The 18,926-nt window shown below is 38.4% G+C and overlaps 2 protein-coding genes across 4 annotated transcripts in view; one reads left to right on the top strand and one right to left on the bottom strand.

The window, feature by feature from the left end:
* rnf115 (ring finger protein 115) overlaps window positions 1–3,005 on the bottom strand; it is an 83,015-nt gene extending 80,010 nt beyond the window's left edge. The window contains exon 1 of the mRNA XM_039763261.1: window positions 2,883–3,005. Within this exon, the coding sequence (XP_039619195.1) occupies window positions 2,883–2,960 (78 nt within the window). The 5' untranslated portion in view covers window positions 2,961–3,005. The remainder of the gene's footprint in view (window positions 1–2,882) is intronic.
* A 7,890-nt stretch (window positions 3,006–10,895) lies between these two features.
* polr3c (polymerase (RNA) III (DNA directed) polypeptide C) overlaps window positions 10,896–18,926 on the top strand; it is a 74,363-nt gene continuing 66,332 nt past the window's right edge. The window contains exons 1-4 of one of the 3 annotated variants that reach the window (XM_039763274.1): window positions 10,896–10,982; window positions 11,417–11,600; window positions 11,697–11,952; window positions 12,399–12,578. In XM_039763274.1, the coding sequence (XP_039619208.1) occupies window positions 11,454–11,600; window positions 11,697–11,952; window positions 12,399–12,578 (583 nt within the window). In that variant the 5' untranslated portion in view covers window positions 10,896–10,982; window positions 11,417–11,453. Of the gene's footprint in view, window positions 11,014–11,416; window positions 11,601–11,696; window positions 11,953–12,398; window positions 12,579–18,926 lie in introns of all 3 variants that reach the window. The other 2 variants (XM_039763284.1, XM_039763293.1) reach the window with 2 other exon arrangements.

Raw genomic sequence — 18,926 nt, forward strand, 5'->3', positions numbered from 1 at the left:
TGACAAGAGATTTGACAAAGGTTTATGATGAGTTGTATGAGAGTTCAGACAGTACCGAGGTAGAATAAGACCTGTACCCATTGGCAAGACAGAGGGACCAAGTTGGAAAAGATGAGGAGCAGGTTAGGATGATAAAGGATAATGATGAAAACATACAAGCAAGGAGTGTGTGTTGAGCAGATGGAAAGAGTGCTTTGAGAGGCTGATAAATGAAGAGAGAGAGAGAGAGAGAGAGAGAAGCTTGGTTGATGTGGAGATAGTGAACCAGAAGTGCAATGGAAAAAGCAAAGAGAATGCAAGGACAGCTATGAAGAGGCTGAAGAATGGAAGGCTCCAGGCAACATACCTGTGAAAGCATGGTGGTGTTTAGGGGAGATGGAAGTGGAGCTTTTAACCAGATTGTTAAATGCAATCTTGGAAAGTGGGAAAATGACTGAGGAGTGGGGAAGTGTACTGGTACTGATTTTCAAGAATAAGGGTGATGAGCAGAACTGCAATAACTACAGAGGAATAAAACTGATCAGCCACAGCCTGAAGTTATGGGAAAGAGTAGTGGAAGCTAGGTTAAGGAAGGAAGGTGATGATTAGTTAGCAGCAGTATGGTTTCATGCCAGAAACGGCACTACAAGTGTGATGTTTGCTCTGAGCGTGCTGAAGTATAGAGAAGACATCAAGTATCTTTGTGGACCTAGAAAAAGCATTACAGGGTCCATAGAGAAGAGTTGTGGTATTGTATGAGGACATCAGTAGAGGCAGAGGAGTACTTAAGAGTGGTATAGGTTATATACAAGGAAGTGTGACAGTGATGAAATTTGCGGTAGTAGTGACTGATGCAATAAAAGTGGAGGTGAGATTACATCAGGTATCAGCTCTGAGCCTTTGTTTATTTGCAATGGTTGTGGACAGGCCGACAGAGGAGACTGACAGTAGTCCCCGTGGACTATAATGTTTGTTGATGACATTGTGATCTGTAACAAGAGTAGACAGCAGGTTGAGGAGACCCTGGAGAGGTGGAGATATGCTCTAGAGAGGAGACGAATGAAGGTCAGCAGGACCAAGACAAAATATTTGTGTGTAAATGAGAGGAAGGTCAGAGGAATTGAAAGGATATAGGGAGTATAGTTGGCAGATGAATATAAATTCTTGGTAACAGTACAGAGTAACGGGGAGTGTGGAAGAGAGGTGAAAAGAGTGCAGGCAGGGTGGACAGAACTGGAGGAGGCAGAGTTAAAGATGTAAAGATTTGCATTGGGTTTGAAAGGATGTCAATAGAGGGTCAGGTCAGGTTGGATGGTTTGGAGCCAAAGACAGCAGCAAGATTGTGTTGGTTTGAAAATGTGCAGAGGAGAGATGCTGGGTATATTGGGAGAGTGATACTAAGGATAGAGCTGCCAAGCAAGAGGAACAGAGGGAGGCCTGAGAGGAGGTTTACCGATGTGGTGAGAGAGGGCATGCAGGTGGTGGGTGTGATAGAGTAAGATGCAGAGGATAGGAAGGAATGGAAACAGATGACCTACTGTGGTGAACACTAACCAGAGCAGCTGAAAGATGATTATTTCTTCCACTTGCCGTTTTTCCCGCAAGAAGTTTCTATGTTGCAACATAAAACAAAGACAATTTCTTCTAAGATTTTGCTGCACAGGTGATGACTTTGTGAAATATGTTTTATCAAGCACTTCAAAAAATCTTTTATCTTCTGTCGTAAACTTGTCTATTTTCTTGAAATTTGTTTTGGACAGCTTGAACACCAGATCTTGCAAATCTGAGATGGTGTGCTGTTGCATGCTAACCAGAGCCTTACAGCTGCAAAAACTATGATATATATATGCCTTTCAAAGTGCATTAGCTTAACTATTTCTAAGCCATCCAATAAACCCATTTATTTATTTATCAAACTGCATCACTGTCACAGCTTGTTCAGCAGATTGCTTTTTCATTAGTCTGAATCAGTTGTGTTGATGGAGGAATTAACAAAGACATGGAATGGATGGGACGCATTTAAAGAGTATTGGGAACCAAATCAATATTATTCTAGCCATCTCAGTACACTAAAGTTCATTGAAAACACAAGAAATGTGTTACTAATTATTATATCAATGTTTATTTGTTTCTAATTTTTATACTATTTTCATGTGTGAATTAACACGGAAAATGTATTGTTTGGCTTAAACTTTTGCCCAGTATCGTGTACAAATTATATACATACACTTTCATGATACCAATAAGGATTTAAAAATACTGCCTCTGAATTCATTTTCATGTTTCCATCATATACAGCATACACACACAGCAAAGTCGTCAGAATCAGCTTTGCATAAAAATTTCACAAGTATAACTAACTCTTTCAAATTGTGTAATGTACTACCAAAATGTATTCTACAAACGCTAGTTAGTCCTGAATAATATTATGGAATGGATTGTTACTTTTAACTCTGACTGGAAGAAATGGTTTGTAGAGTCTATACTGGAGTTTAAATTTTCACTTTCAGATTCATCAAACAGCTTTCGAAACAGGCCTTTGCTTCTGATAACTACATGTCCACTGTGCTACTACTAGGCTATACAACCTAAGCGACATAAAAAGCTGAAATACCTTCGTGCCCAAATGACAACACGCGATTTATAGCTCTTACATGCCAGTGACAACAGTAGTTCAGAAAGCCTTAGGTTCAGTGGATAAAACCTGTAAAATTTTCAACGTATACGACCACATTCCACCCTTCTTTCTATGGGTTTATTTTGATTATAAGCCTAAACAGAAAGTCAATTGTTAAAGCCAAACTGAAAGCACCAAGCCAACCGATCATTGTCACACATTGTACCACTAGGGACAGTGCTTAATAACACCTTCACTTCGTCAATAAGTTAGTACCAGGACTCACCGGCAATTTAGGGCTCACTTCTCCCTTACAGCAGTGGCAAAAGAAACGATGTTGTTCAACAGCCGCAGCCTCCGCCATCTTTACGCTGACTGAGTAGGGGGAGGGGTGGGAGGTAAAAGCTGTGACGTCAGTCCTCCAAGGTACTGAAGTAAATTACCGCTAATATCCCAGATTGCACCATAACTTCCTTGTAAGTTCAGCAGTTGCATTACTTGGTGAGAACGTATGACTTATTTAGGTCAAGCGGTTTCATTTTGTGCAGAAATGTGTGCGCATGTAAAATTTGGATGTCTTGATTTTTTTTTTCGCTAATTATATGTATTTGTCAGCAATTCTTATGAAACCTAGAAGGAAGAGACACAAGCATTTCAACACTTTATTAATGATACAATGAAACGTGGGGTATGCAAATTGCTAAATTTATAGGATGCGTCCGAAATAAATAGTAAACTAGGACCTTGTAGTCAGTAAATTTAAAATCCCTGTAATTAAGAGTTTTCTTGGAAATAAGCAAAGCATAACTGCAATTCGTCGCCACAAATCTGGAATAAAATGCATTTTTACATGTTTTATTCATATAACGAAATTAGGTTTGTGCGTCGACAAAAACTTACACAGATAAAACGTTTAAATAGAAAAACACAGGAAAAAGAGATACAGTATAAGGAACGACATATATCAGAACCTCAAATGTATGATCAACTATATGTGGAAGTTTTTTTTCATGATATTGTAAGTACAGTATATGTTTATTGCCACTGAGATGAAATTAAATTTACATTGTAGTGGGAGTGTGGGATCATTGAGGATCTGATTGAGCATTTTAAGGACCAGGTCCTCATATATCTGTTGGACTGATTTTTTTCCACCTCCATGATCCTAGTCATTAGGCGCTAGCGTTTGACTTTGCCTTAGGCGCGCATTTTGCTAATGACACAGCTTAAGACAATCTACCCACCAATGAAATAAGAGCTATTAAAACAATGGATGATAGTACAGTATTAATAAAGGCTATATATATATATATATATATATATATATATATATATATATATGTATATATAAACACATTTCAGGCCAATAAACAGTTCAAATTGATTTACAGGAAACGGGTGACAAGAAAGGTAACGTAGTACATCTTCCAAGGATAACAGACACCAAAGGAGATCCTGATATGCAATTCGTATTAAAAGATTTATAGTTTCCCTTTAGAATAGCAATTAACAAATCACTTTTGACACATTTGAAAAAGTTGGATTATTTATTAGACAGAAAGAAACGATATTCACTCACGGGCAGTTATACGTTGCGTTGTCATGATGTAAGTCCAAACACAGAATCAAAATTCAATGCGACACTGACGAAAAGTTGATTCAAAAAATTGTTTTTACTGAAGGTTTCCAGTAAAAGTGTAAGTTTTAAAAGTATTTGTGTGTTAATTTCAAACCAAACAATGAAAACGTATAACGCAACAAATATCTCTAATGCAACATGAAAGATAATTTTCTTTCAATTTATTACGTTTTACCATTTTTTACTATGGTTAATTACTTGATTTAATGTAAAATAGTTCCATTATTCACATGTAACAATTCCCTTGACAATAACAATCTGTTTAAATTGTACATCTGCTTCCCCATATGCAATTGGCAGATCTGTGAAGTGGCTAGCCCATATCGCCTGCCCGGGGGTTGGCGAGCAAAGTGACCAGGGGGGAAGAGCCCCCTAATGTGTATATATATATATATATATATTGTCACACACGTGTGAAGAGGAGGAAGCTAAACTTTGCTATGTTTTCTCTGCAGACCAGATGTAGGAAAACCTGTGTGATTTCTCTTCAAAGATGTCACTTCCAGTTCTGGTGCCCTGAAAGATGACACTTCTGGTTCCGGTACCTCGAAAGATGTCACTTCCAGTTCCAACGCTATCTTGAAACATCACTTTAGGTCCCAGCATCCAAGATGACATAATTTCTGGGACCTGGTCTGTAAGATGCCATTGTGACTTAACAAATCGAGAACTCGAACTGTGCACTTCAGTGTGACAACTAAAACCTTTTTGCTGCCAGGTACAATATATGAGTGACTGCCCCAAACTTTCCTGTGTGTCCGAGTCTGATTTATTTTACAGTGGAGTAGCCAGAAGGATGGCCTCCTACAGGAAGTGGAAGCCAGAACAAGGACATGTCTCGAAACAGCAACATGCCTTTAAACCAAAACGGGGTCAGGTAGGTAAGTACTGTTCCCACGTTGCCAAGCTGGGGTTAGTCAGTGTGTGTCAGGAGAATCGAGAGCCTAATCCAACCCAGAATCCTGTGAAAGGTACCTAGGACAGTAGACAGGGGTCCTATGGATGAGGGTCAAGTTCAGATGGGAACACATTGGGGACTTATTATGGTCTCTTGAGTAAGAGGACCACTCCCGAAATCTCCACAAAGGCGAAAGCCTTTGAAAAAGGTGGAGGTGCCCCAGGTTGGCAGGCGAGGTATATCATGAATTAGGAATACAACCCCAGAATGTCCATCAAACCGCAGGCATTTGCACTTTGGGCTAAAGTTGGGTGCTGCTTAAGACCAAAATAAAATAGCACCCGATGTATCATTGAACAGGCAGCTTGTGCTATTTTGGTACATGCCCTTCCGCCTGATCTCGTCCGCTCATACATCATCTTCAAGTGCGGTGTTGAGTCAGAACGAAACCACGCCTCTTGAGGTCGAATCTGTACATCACGATCTTTGATAGTCAGGACATGATGACGGGAGCTGCCATGTGACCTCCATATCAGCTGACAATGTGCATAGCAATTAAAAATAATATGGCCATGACCATGCAGAAATAGCTAAAAAATTGAAGTGACCAACAAAAAGAACAGAAAATGATGTTATCAGAATATTGACAATATATCATGAGTAATTACAGTAAAAACCTTGATTTTCTGTCGGGGACGGGACCGAGGCCATGACAGATAAGAGAAAAGTTGGATAACAGAACAACTACTTTAAAAATGATATACAGTAGATTAGGGAATAGTTGTATTTATTTACAAAAGAGAACTATATTAACAAAATATAATATAGGTTGGACGCATGCGCTGATAGAAATTCCACACACACCAAAGGACAAGTATTAACAAAATGATTTAATTCCTATAATACTGTAACGACCAACGTAATAAGCAAACAATTCAGAGGAACTGGAGTTTTCTGCATTTTATTTGGAGTCTTTGTTCTGTAACAAATGGTGCCCTGTCATATACTCCATTATCTGGGTTATGGAGCACACCTCCAAAAACAATAAAAGAAAGCCTTTCCTACCAATCTGTTTATCTCCTGCCACTCATGTTCTGTCTTTCTCCACATGTCTGCAGTTTTAATTTAGGCAGACCCCAGCTTCATTTAAAAGGGAAGAATGGAATGACAATTCCCTCAAATTTGCAAAAAATTACATCCCATGCCACAGGGTTCTCACTTTGTATTGAATAATGATCTGTTGTATCGGGTAGCAGAACACAAGGGGAGGTGAGGTCCCTCTTGTTAGTACCACGGACTTGCTGGCGACAGGTCTGTGAATAAGCACATACACACCTCCTGGGAGCCCATTTGGGTCCCGAAAAAACACTTGAGCGAATTAAGCTTTGATTCTTTGGCCCGGAATTAATGAGGAGGTCCACCGCTTTTGCGCGACCTGTCCAGAGTGCCAATTGCGGCAGATTCCTTGGAGGGACTGTGCTCATCTAGTTCCATTACCTTTAATTGGTGTCCCTTTTGATTGTATTGGGGTCAATCTGGTGGTACCCCAAGAACCCTCGGCCAGGGGTTATATAATATACAGTGCATCCGGAAAGTATTCACAGCGCATCACTTTATCCACATTTTGTTATGTTACAGCCTTATTCCAATTCATTTTTTCCTCAGAATTCTACACACAACACCCCATAATGACAACGTGAAAAAAGTTTACTTGAGGTTTTTGCAAATTTATTAAAAATAAAAAAAACTGAGAAATCACACGTACGTAAGTATTCACAGCCTTTGCTCAATACTTTGTCGATGCACCTTTGGCAGCAATTACAGCTTCAAGTCTTTTGAATATGATGCCACAAGCTTGGCACACCTATCTTTGGCGAGTTTCGCCCATTCCTCTTTGCAGCATCTCTCAAGCTCCATCAGGTTGGATGGGAAATGTCGGTGCACAGCCATTTTAAGATCTCTCCAGAGATGTTCAATTGGATTCAAGTCTGGGCTCTGGCTGGGCCACTTAAGGACATTCACAGAGTTGTCCTGAAGCCACTCCTTTGATATCTTGGCTGTGTGCTTAGGGTCGTTGTCCTGCTGAAAGACGAACCGTCGCCCCAGTCTGAGGTCAAGAGCGCTCTGGAGCAGGTTTTCATCCAGGATGTCTCTGTACATTGCTCCAGTCATCTTTCCCTTTATCCTGACTAGTCTCCCAGTTCCTGTCACTGAAAAACTACCACACAGCATGAAGCTGCCACCACCATGTTTCACTGTAGGGATGGTATTGGCCTGGTGATGAGCGGTGCCTGGTTTCCTCCAAACGTGAGACCCGGCATTCACACCAAAGAGTTCAATCTTTGTCTCATCAGACCAGAGAATTTTGTTTCTCATGGTCTGAGAGTCTTTCAGGTGCCTTTTGGCAAACTCCAGGCGGGCTGCCATGTGCCTTTTACTAAGTAGTGGCTTCCGTCTGGCCACCCTACCATACAGGCCTGATTGGTGGATTGCTGCAGAGATGGTTGTCCTTCTGGAAGGCTCTCGTCTCTCCACAGAGGACCTCTGGAGCTCTGACAGAGTGACCATCAGGTTCTTGGTCACCTCCCTGACTAAGGCCCTTCTCCCCCGATCACTCAGTTTAGATGGTCGGCCAGCTCTAGGAAGAGTCCTGGTGGTTTCGAACTTCTTCCACTTACGGATGATGGAGGCCACTGAGCTCATTGGGACCTTCAAAGAAGCAGACATTTTTCTGTAACCTTCCCCAGATTTGTGTCTCAAGACAATTCCTTTGACTTTATGCTTGTTTTGTGCTGTGACATGAACTGTCAACTGTGGGAGCTTATATAGACAGGTGTGTGCCTTTTCAAATCATGTCCAGTCAACTGAATTTACCACAGGTGGACTCCAATTAAGTTGCAGAAACATCTCTAGGATGATCAGGGGAAACAGGATGCACCTGAGCTCAATTTTGAGCTTCATGGCAAAGGCTGTGAATACTTATGTACATGTGTTTTCTCAATTTTTTTTATTTGTTGTCATTATGGGGTGTTGTGTGTAGAATTCTGAGGAAAAAAATGAATTTAATCCATTTTGGAATAAGGCTGTAACATTGCAAAATGTAGAAAAAGTGATTCGCTGTGAATACTTTCTGGATGCATGGTATATAATTGTCCTTGTAGAATATGCTACCGGATTTCCTGAAGCTGTTCCTCTGCGTTCAGCTACTTCAAAAGCTATCGCACTGGAATTGGTAGGGGTCTTCGCGCAAAGTGGCATCCCTAAAGAAATCCTGATGGATCAAGGGACGCCTTTTGCCTCGCAGACGTTTAGGGAGACTGCCAAGCTACTACAAATAAAGCATTTGAAATCCTTGGTATATCATCTTCAAACTGATGGTCTAGTGGAGAGGTTCAATCAAACTCTCAAACAGATATTATGCAAGGTAGTCAATGAGGATGGAAGGAACTGGGATCAGCTCCAAACCCCATCCTTTTTGCATTATCAGGAAGTCTCACAAGCCTCCACGGGGTTCTCGCCTTTTGAATTATTATATGGACAACAACCCCGGGGCATATTAGATATTTTAAAAGAAGGCTGGGAGGAAGAGGCACTCCCTTCAACAAATATTCAAATATTTTGGAATATATCGCGCAGTTACGCGATAGGTTTGGAAAGATTAAACCCATACTAAAAACGCACAAGGAAAAGGCGCAAGCAGCCCAGGTCCGGTGTTATAACCATGACATGTCTCTTCGGGAGTTCCGCCCAGGAGATCAGGTCATAGATTTAGTTCCTACTTCACACTCCAAATTATTGGCTCATTGGTAGGGCCCATATGAAGCTGAGAGGAAGGGTCTGGTCGTTTATTTGGTGAAACAACCAAATCGTCGTCCCAGTGAACAGATTTATCATGTCAATTTGCTGAAACCATGGAAGGACAAGGATCCCAAGCCCCGTTCTCTCTTCCCTCATAAATGAAACATTAACTTTGGAGATAATTTGACTCGCCAACAATGACAGGAGCTCGAAGCAGCTGTCCTGTCTGAAAAAATATTTTTTTCATGAATCTTGATTAATTTAGGGGTTCTTGCAGTGTGCAGAAATAACTTGGGCTACAGCCTAGGTTAGCCCATGCAGAACTGCTATAATATAATAGAATTCTGTTGTTATTTTGGCTTCTTTTTGTGAAGAGTATTTCAGTAAAAGAATTAAAAGATCTTTCTTTTCGAACAGCTATCTAACTGTACTGTTTACTTTTTCTTTGTCCACTTACTTCATCATAATCTGCAGTAATCACACTGCTAAAAGCTGATTACGGGAACATAACGTTCTTACAGTCTCTTACATTCTCAGATGTTATAGACGTAGTTCGCCATGAGATTCTTCCGATCCTCGCTGCTCACTCAGTGACAACTAAGTTCCCAGCTCGTCCAAAAGGCAGTGGATACAGGCCGACCCAGCAGCACATCTTGGGTTTAAAAATTAATTTAAGATTAATAGAAATAATCCATAGGTCAGATGTTTATCTTGATACTAATAATAATGATATAAATTGGTTAATTATCGTATAAACGAAACCTCCCAAAAAGTAACTGCTGCCAATGCGGCGTCCGGGACCAAAGAAATACAATACAGCATATCACACAAGATTACAAGACAGAAAAGCGAAAAAAAAATTCAGTTAAAAAAAGAAGACATGAAAACAAACACAAATGTATTTCTTTTCTCTATGTCGAAAATTTTTCAAATGTTGCGATTTACAGTATATAGATTGCTGGTATTAGCCTACTTCCCGCGAATGAAGAAAAAAGTTGATCATTTCAAGAGTTAAAAAGTTTCCCTTTAACATTTGCGGTATGCTCTTATTTATTTAATGACAAGTCCTGGAGCCTACTACGTTTCAACTATAGTGCCATTAAAAATAAATTTAAAAAAAATGACGGTGTTGAAGTGACACAAGGTAAATTCTTCACTTATGAGCTTTCGGCGCTCAAATGTCAACAATAAGACGGTGTTCTTTTAAATGTATCTTGTGTAAAACGAAATATCCTGCTGTCCCTTTAAAGATTTGTTTACAGTATTCCGTCTTGATATCGCGGTAATTCGTTTGAAAACTCTGCAAATACACTGATAAGAGTCTGCTTCTCTTGATGCTCAAAGTTTTACACTACACCTGGGACAGGCCACCTTACGTACAAGCACGCACTTATCTAAATAGCATAGTTTTTTTTCCAGTATACCGTTGCATATTTTAAATGATCCACTTTACTGAAAATGTATCTGTTATTACGCACTGCATCACATATTGCCTTCTGCTAGAAACTAGTAAGGTTAAAGTAAGTAGTAAATTAATATAATGTGTACTATTTTAAAAATTCTATGTATGTATGTATGTATGTATGTATGTATGTATGTATGTATGTATGTATGTCAGCTATTCTTAGTAAGAATTGTACTATATACCCAAGACAGTAAACTTGACTTGAGTAGGCAGGAGTTAAACTTCATAGCTTGCAAAATGCAAGCTTTCGAGACAACTCAGACCCCTTCTTCTTCCCTGAAAAGGGGTCTGAATTGCCTCAAAAGCTTGCATTTTGAAATGTTTTTAGCCAATAAATTTGTCATTTTGCTTCACTTTTCATTACATCCATAATGGCTAACACGGTACAACGCCCACTAGTAACTTCATAGCTTAAAAGTTTGAAAACACCAAGTCATCCGACCCGTAAGGTGGCAGTATTCAACCAGTTAAACAAGTCTTTTAATATTTTCCAGCGGATAGGAGGTTTTTGTGCATGGTAGCTTTAAGAGATACCAATGTGAGAAACTTGGTGTGTGTCTGACAGTAGAAGAAATATGACTTTATGGTAAAGTGTCAGAACAGAATCACATGTACTGGTAACATCGGATACGTTAATTATTAGATGTGCTATAATTCTTAAGGTTAAAACGATAGTTATCAAAATGCTGTACTTGAAAGTGCGAACAGCGTGTTTGTAAATTAAAAATGTCTCCTCATTCAGTCTTTGCCGTTTCAATGTTTTTATATTTGTTTGTCATGCTTTTGTATGTTCCGTATTAGCCCAAAATGGCACAGCTAATCATTAATGTATTAGATCTGATAAGATAATGTGGCAATGTAGTGTGGTGATAATGGCTGGCGCACAGAGAGGCTTGCTTTTATCTCCAGTGGGTTTGTTCTGTATTATGGAAAAGACTTAAAAAGAGTTTTAGGATTTCTTAAAATACTTATCGGAATCCGCTGTTTATTTGACCGCTATTTCACTATGTTATCCTTCAGGTTCAATGCTGATACGCAGTAAAATCGGTGAAACATAATGACGTTAGAAGAGGGGAAGCTTTGCTCCCTGCTGCTGAGAGAACATTTTGGAGAAGTGGTGGCGAAAGTGGGCTCTCATCTCATCCAAACAGGAGCTCAAGCATTACGTATGATTGGCCATGAAACGGGGACCGCCCTTGATCTGGTAAAGGGACAGTTATTTCGGATGTTTTGGAGAACTAGGAGCAAACCTTCTCCATAGTAACACCATTCTTACTATCTCGCTCTATCCCACCACCAGGTTAAAAAAGCCCTTTGTGTGCTAATCCAGCACAATATTTGTTCCTATGAGGTAAACCGTCGTGGGCAAGTGGAATATGCTGTGGATTTTATCCGCGTTCTCCGACTTCTGCGCTTCCCTCGGTATATTTATACTGCAAAAACACTCTATGGCGACACAGGAGAGCTAATTGTGGAAGAGCTACTTCAGCATGGTAAAATGACAATGAGCAGTACAGTGCGCAAAGTGGCTGACAGACTGACCGATTCCACAGAGGGTATGTATGTGTATTTCACCTAACAATCCAAGCTGATCATTTTGGAGATGTCAGACTAGCTACATTTGATTTAGCTGATTGAGGTGTGATTTTATATATATATATATATATATATATATTTACCTTAGAAATAATGCATTTTCAGGTTTAACATAAAACTTCTGTAAGACCTTTTCATATAAATAAGAATCACTGTTCTAGTGTATGGAGCAGCATTTATCAAGAGCTTCCTTCAAAAACATAAGAAAATAACGAATTGCAGTATATAGGATTAAAAAAGTTTAAGATTAGATAAAGTACATTGTAAAAATTACATTCACAAAGTACAAATATTGAGTGAAGCTGCTGATTTAAAATAATGAAACTAAATATCACTCTTCCTGCAGTTGATACAGATGAACATTTCCTTTTCTTTTCATTTTTTTCAACATTTTTTTTTTAATAAGGTAAGACCATGGAGTACAGTGAAGTGGTCAATACCTTTACCTGCCTAGTTGATACACACTTCTTGCAACGTTGTCCAGTTGTATCAGAAGTAGAGAAAAGTGAGGCTTTACCACCAGTTGCTCCAACAATGTTTAATCCTGAGAAGGAAATGTACACAGTTCCTCGAGTCAACCTTACAGGTAGGATTACTTTTTTTTATTATTCATAGTCTGTTTAACTATACAGTTCAAATAAAGACTTCTGTGTTTAGATTTTTAGATCACAGTGTAATTATAGAGGAAAAACAGCTTTTATGACTGTATCTGAAAATTAATTTTAGCAAACTTTATTAAACTTGTAGCTGTGCTTGTTGAGAATTTCCTTATAGTTCAAAATGTAGCTACCAAAAAGGGCTTTCCAGCATTAGTATGAGTGGTGTACAAAGAAACTCCACAGTCTAAGTGTCCCCATTTTAAAAGTTTAAGTTAAATTCAAAGAAAACTGTTCCCACAAAAAATAAAGAGGAACGCTAATAATACACACACAAACAAAAAAAATCCTGTCTGTGATGTTCTGTTAAGTCTTAAATGTCTAGGTATATTTCCTACAGTTTCTATGTTTTATCACATACACTGTGACCTACATTTGACATACTGTATGTACATATGATCAGAAAACTATATGCCCGTAATGCATTTCTGTCTTCTTTCTGGCTGCATATTTACAATCTGTGGGCCTCTATTGTCTGAATACAGAAATCTAGCAGAGCATTAATTTCATTCCATTAACTTTTTTTTTATGGGGGTAAAGCAGAATCATCATTTACCTATTCAAATTAGAAAAGTGCTTGGGTATATCTACCACTAACATTAGCTTAAAAGATCTGACTTGAATATCTCTGACCCCTAATTGTTTATGCAGGGAGCAGAGACAATCACTACACTTAATAAGAGCCACAAATTATTCATAAACTCCAGATACAGATTCACTCATAAAAACACAAGCAGTATTTAAGAATTTCTCTATTCAGTTGTCTGCTGTTTCTTGTAGCAGACAGTTTATTTACGGTTTTGTCCATTGCTGCAAAGTAAAATGAGTAAAGTGTGAACTTTTCTGGAGAAATGAAGGATGTTTAGCTGGTTTTGAAAAAATTCGGTTTGGTTTTAATGTCAGTTTGTACTTTTTCTTTTCATTTCTTATTTTAACTTATTTCATTTGACGAGAATAACATTGCACACAAGAAATGGCCTCATAGTCAAACTAGAAAAAGGAAAAAAAATCAAAGTTAAAAAAGAATGCAGGAACAAAAAAAAAGACAAGCCCTAACAAAACAAAATTCAACCTCCACCTGAGAGAGAGGGAGGAGAGCCAAGAGCAGGGGGGGAAAATGGGAAAATGTCACTTTCCCCCCAAATCTTGAACTATTTAAAAAAAAAAAAAAAAGTTTTTATTTTTTTCCATTTTCTAATAGTGTAGAACATCAGTTACCCACTAACTTAAAGGTGGTTTGGGATTCTTCTAGATAAGCAAGATAAGTCTGCATGCTAGTAGTGTGGTATGGGCTATTATAATCAATTTATCCTTCTCCAGTTCAGGGGCCTCATTTATAACGGCGTGCGTAGAACTCACACTATAGCATGGCGTAAGCACAAAAGCCGAAATGTGCTTACGCACAGAAAAATCCAGATGCAGGAATCTGTGCGTACTCCAACTTCCACGTTCTTCCGCTACATAAATCCCGATCAGCGTGAAAACTAACGCCGTGCACGCTTTATGTTACGCCCAACTCCTCCCAGAATTACGCCTCTTTGAATATGCAAATCGATATAAATCGCCTTTAAGCGCAGCCTTCTGTGAAATGACAATGGGAAAAGCACGGGGGAAAATATAAGAATTTCAGCGAATACCAAGTGGAGGCAAAGGAAAAACATACTATTTGTTCAAATAAACCGTGGTATAATCAACAAAAGGAAGTTGATCGAGTGACATAGCGTGTTGGAGAAACTTGAAAGCTCACATTCACAAAATCGCACAGTGCCGGAAATAAAAAGAAGTCACATATCAAAGTCGCCGTGAAAAGCCGAGTTGTAAGCCCACTGTCTGAGTGTCATATGAAAGCTTATTAGGGTACAGAGAAAAAGGCACACAGTGGGGAAAAAGCACGAAATGTCAACTTCAATCTCGACATTTCAACTTTAATCACATAGTTTATTTTGTCATTAAAGTAGAACATCATAAACTTCATCTTAAAATCGTTTAATTAACCAGTTTCTCAAATCACATCGTAATTAAAGTAGCACGTTAAATGCTTTGTTTTGTATTTGATCTTCTATGTGCTCTATGTGTGTGAATCACTACTTGCTTTTTAAACCGCTCTCTTCCTCCAACTGGACACAGAATCCATTACATTCGTGATATTACAGCTCTCTGAATAACTAAAATACTGAGATGTATACGTGATGTCATTTTCATGATGATAGAAGTTAAAGCACGTTATTAAACATGTGTTTCACTTCGATGAAATAATTTATTGCAGCAGTACTCAGGGGCGGCTCTAGGCTTGTGGTGGCACTGGGCAGAGGAAGAATCGGTGGCTCCTTCGCCCGCCATCAGTAAGGTAGCTTATGCACGGTGGATGGCCACGTCCGTTGCAGACACTGCATAGCCGCCTCGTGCTCATGACACAAGCATTTAACTTTTGCCGAAATTTGTCGCTGCATTTTTAGCTGTGTTGTTATTTTCTTTTTCTGTTTTATATTCAATATATATTGGCGTAGCCGTCACTGCAGTCAGTGCTTTTCTTTCCCCAAGTAACCGATCGCCACACAATCAGCTCTGTAATAGACGCCTGCCATCTGTAAGCTTAGCACCAATTCTTCAAAACGTTTAAAGAACATTGAAATATCTTCGTAGTACATGTTTAATTATTCTATCCTTCGACACTCCCAGTGAATAATATAGTTTATTTAAATGAAGTTTAAAGTTTTATCTGTATAATTTAATAAACATATTTTGCTGCATTTCACCTTAAAAGTGATATCGTCATCATATGTAAATACACGCTTTATAAAGTGGCTCAGGTTGTGCGATATTATAACTATAGTGTAAGTTTACAGTGGGGTTTTTGTACTTATAAGTACAAACCGTTCTACAAGGAGCAATTGATTGAGTGCATTTAAAGTTCTTGGGATGAAACTGTTTCTGAACCGAGAGGTCCGTACAGGAAAGGCTTTAAAACATTTTGCAGTGGCTGAGACAGCGTGCCCTTGAAGCTGTATACCGATAATTCCCTTTCCGATCAGCTGCTGCTGTGATTCACACTCAGATACAGTGATATAAATACTCCAAGTGTTGCAGTGAGAGAAATATGGAAAAAGATGATCCGCTGTGGCAACTCCTAACAGGAGGAGCTGAAAGAAGAAGAAGAAGAAGTGAGAGTAACAACGCTAAAGCAGTTATGGTATTTGGAATACTATGGCTGTTCCCTGAACCATTATATTGTTACAAGTTAATTACAATCAAATGCATTACACTAATAAACAATATGCGGTTAGTTTCGGTGTATTTATAAAGCCGCGTCAGAAAATAAGGTGTAACCACACAGGAACAGTAGCACTGCTTTGACGCTGGGTGCCGCCAGTCTGCAAAACCAAGAAGAGAACTTGCGTACGACAAGGTATGAGGTACCGTGGAAAAGTGCGTGGCTTTACGCCAAGTGTAGGTTTTATACATCGCGATTTGAACGTGGAAAAGTTCTTACGCAACGTTTCTGTGCATACGCACCGTTTATACATGAGGCCCCAGGTCCGTCTTAGTGTACACCAAACACAGCTCTTAATTTGTTTGATTATGATTGTGACATTAAGGCTGTTTGATAAGTGTTCAGGGATCTTTTTTTTTTATTTGTCCAAAATGGTATTAGTTCGGTGCATTCACTTTGGTCTTGTGATATTACAGAAAGAAGCACTGTCTCAATCCTTCTAGCTAAAACTTTGGAGAGTATCTTATCATTATTCAAAAGTGAAATTGCTCTCTATGATATACACAAGTCATTATTTTCCTTTAAAAATATAGTAATTAATCCCTGGCAAAAGTTTGAGGAATAATTTTGTTGTTTCTAGCTTCTATAATTATTGGTAATAATAGTGTAGCTAACTTAGTTAGGAGAGTGCTGGCGGTTTGTCTAGTTCCTCTGCACTTTGTATAAAAAAATTCCTTAACTTGTGTCTCGTTTTCTTTAAACTGAGCAGAATATAAGGAACTTGTAGTACTCTGTGAGTTATATTTTTATGGGCAGTGATTTTATGTCCAGTTGCATTGGTAATTTATGTTACTGCCTGCTTGTGAATTTGTTTAGCTAAGATCTTATTACCCTTCTCCTCATTTTCATAATAATGTTGCTGCAATTTATAGATGGGTTGTTAAGTTTCTTTTGTTGTGAAGAGGTTAAATTCTGATTGTAGAGCCTGTCATTTCCTGTAAAGTGCTTCATTTGGAAACTTTATGTATTGTTGATCTATCTTGTTGATTAATACTGCTGCCTTCTTGGTCTCCAATTTATTTTTATGGGAAAGATATGGAAATCATCTGTCTTCTTAAAAATGTCTTTCAAGTTTCCAAAAGTACTCCTGAGGAAACCACTGAGGATGTGTTAGTCTCTAAAAAATAATCAAATTTGTTTGGAGATGAGTTCACATTGTTAATGACAAGAGGTTAAGACACCAGCTATGAAATGAGTATGTGGGGCAAAGTGATTGAACCTCCATTATCACAGATAATAATAAGCACCATACTTGCAAGATTTGACAGTGAGTAATACATTATTATCGATGAAGAAATAATTAATTCTGGAGCAACTATCATGCACTGGTGAGAAGTAATATTCCCTTAAATTTGTATTTAAGAATTTTAATGGAACTGATAAGTTATGACCCATTACAAACTGTGTGATTGTCCTTGCGGTATTTGATATTATCATGTAGACCTGGATAGATCATCAACTACATGATCTACATAGAAATTGTGAAGTACAGTGTTAACCAGTTCTGAAACCTCTTCCCTTGCATCATCAGTTGCATGCAAGGCACAAGAAGCACAACTGGGTGAAGAAGTAGCACCAAAAAGATGTACCGTCACCTTAAATTCTTCCAAATCTTTATTTGGATTATCTTCCAGCCACAACAAAAAGCAAAGAAGATTGGTGTCTTTATCTGGGATTTTTACTCTGTAGGACATTGATTTATTTTCTGCCTTTAATGCCAGTGGCTGTTCCATATCAGGACAGTTCAGTAATTGTTTATTAAGAGAAGTCCCTTGATAGGTTGCTATACAATTAAAAAAACACTTGAATCTGATTTTTCTTTAGATAATACACACCATGATGGGGTATGTATCACACCCTGTCATCGTAGCGATTCTGTGTTTCTTTGGGTACTTTTGACAGCATAACCCTTCCCGATTATTTCTCTCATGAAAGTTTTATAGTCTTTGTGGGAATCTGGAAATGTATTTACTACTTAGTGGTGGCGATTGCCTTGACTCTACATTTTCATTATCTTCACACACTGCTTTCTTCAGCTGTGGCTTGTGTGCAAGTACAGGCAGTTTGTGTGTTTCTCATGTATGTTTTATTTTGCTTATGATTCTGCAGTTTCTTTAGTTATCTATTCCTTTTTCTCCTTCAATTGGAGTTTTCTGATTTCTTTTTTTAGGTTTCAGCTGTACCTTATCTATTTCTCTGTGCTTCTACATGTTCTAAAACTTGCCTTTATTTTGTTGCTTCTGCTTATGCCATAAATATTGCATGCCAGCTTCCACCTTCTTGAGTGCGGTGATGTGTCTCTTTGCAGATGAAGCAGACAAACAGTGTGATTTACTACAGTTAACTCTAGAAACACTGTCTTCAGATTTAACACCATCTTCTGAATTAATCCATGTAACATGCGCTTATCAATTTGTTGTGGATATTGCAACTCATATCATCAATCCAGCTCTGTGTACTTTTTGAAAACTCATTAACCTTTTTCATGGTAGATATATTCTTCTTGCTGTACCCTTTTCTGTCCTCGTAGAACTCGGTAAAGATGTTTAGTCTACCATTGAGTGTTTCATACGCTCATTGTGCTTTAGATAGTTCCCCTTTCTTCAATTTTCTTACTCTGTTATAAGTTTGTTTATTTGCTTTAAGGCTTTCAGAAACCTTTAAGGTCATTTTATACTTGTGATGTGTGAGTTCAAGTTTTGGTACTTGACATCAGCATTGTTGTTTACTATCAACAAGTGACAGCAAGCTGCATGCTTTGATGTTTGATGAATGGTTTGATACAATGAAGCAAATCATCAGACTTAAATGCTGACATGCGAATGTGCTTGACTTCATCCATATCTCATATAGGTAATACAAGTGTTGCATATTCCCCATTATATTGATGCCATACATTTAAAGGTCCCACATACCACCTGCATTGCTGTTGCCATCTTTTTTTTTTTGCACCTTTGCAACAGTATCAATAATGGAAAGAATTTTAATTTTTATCATCTTTGTCCCT

This window comes from Polypterus senegalus, chromosome 1 (assembly GCF_016835505.1).
Source record: "Polypterus senegalus isolate Bchr_013 chromosome 1, ASM1683550v1, whole genome shotgun sequence".
In the NCBI taxonomy this organism is placed as follows: Eukaryota; Metazoa; Chordata; class Cladistia; order Polypteriformes; family Polypteridae; genus Polypterus; species Polypterus senegalus.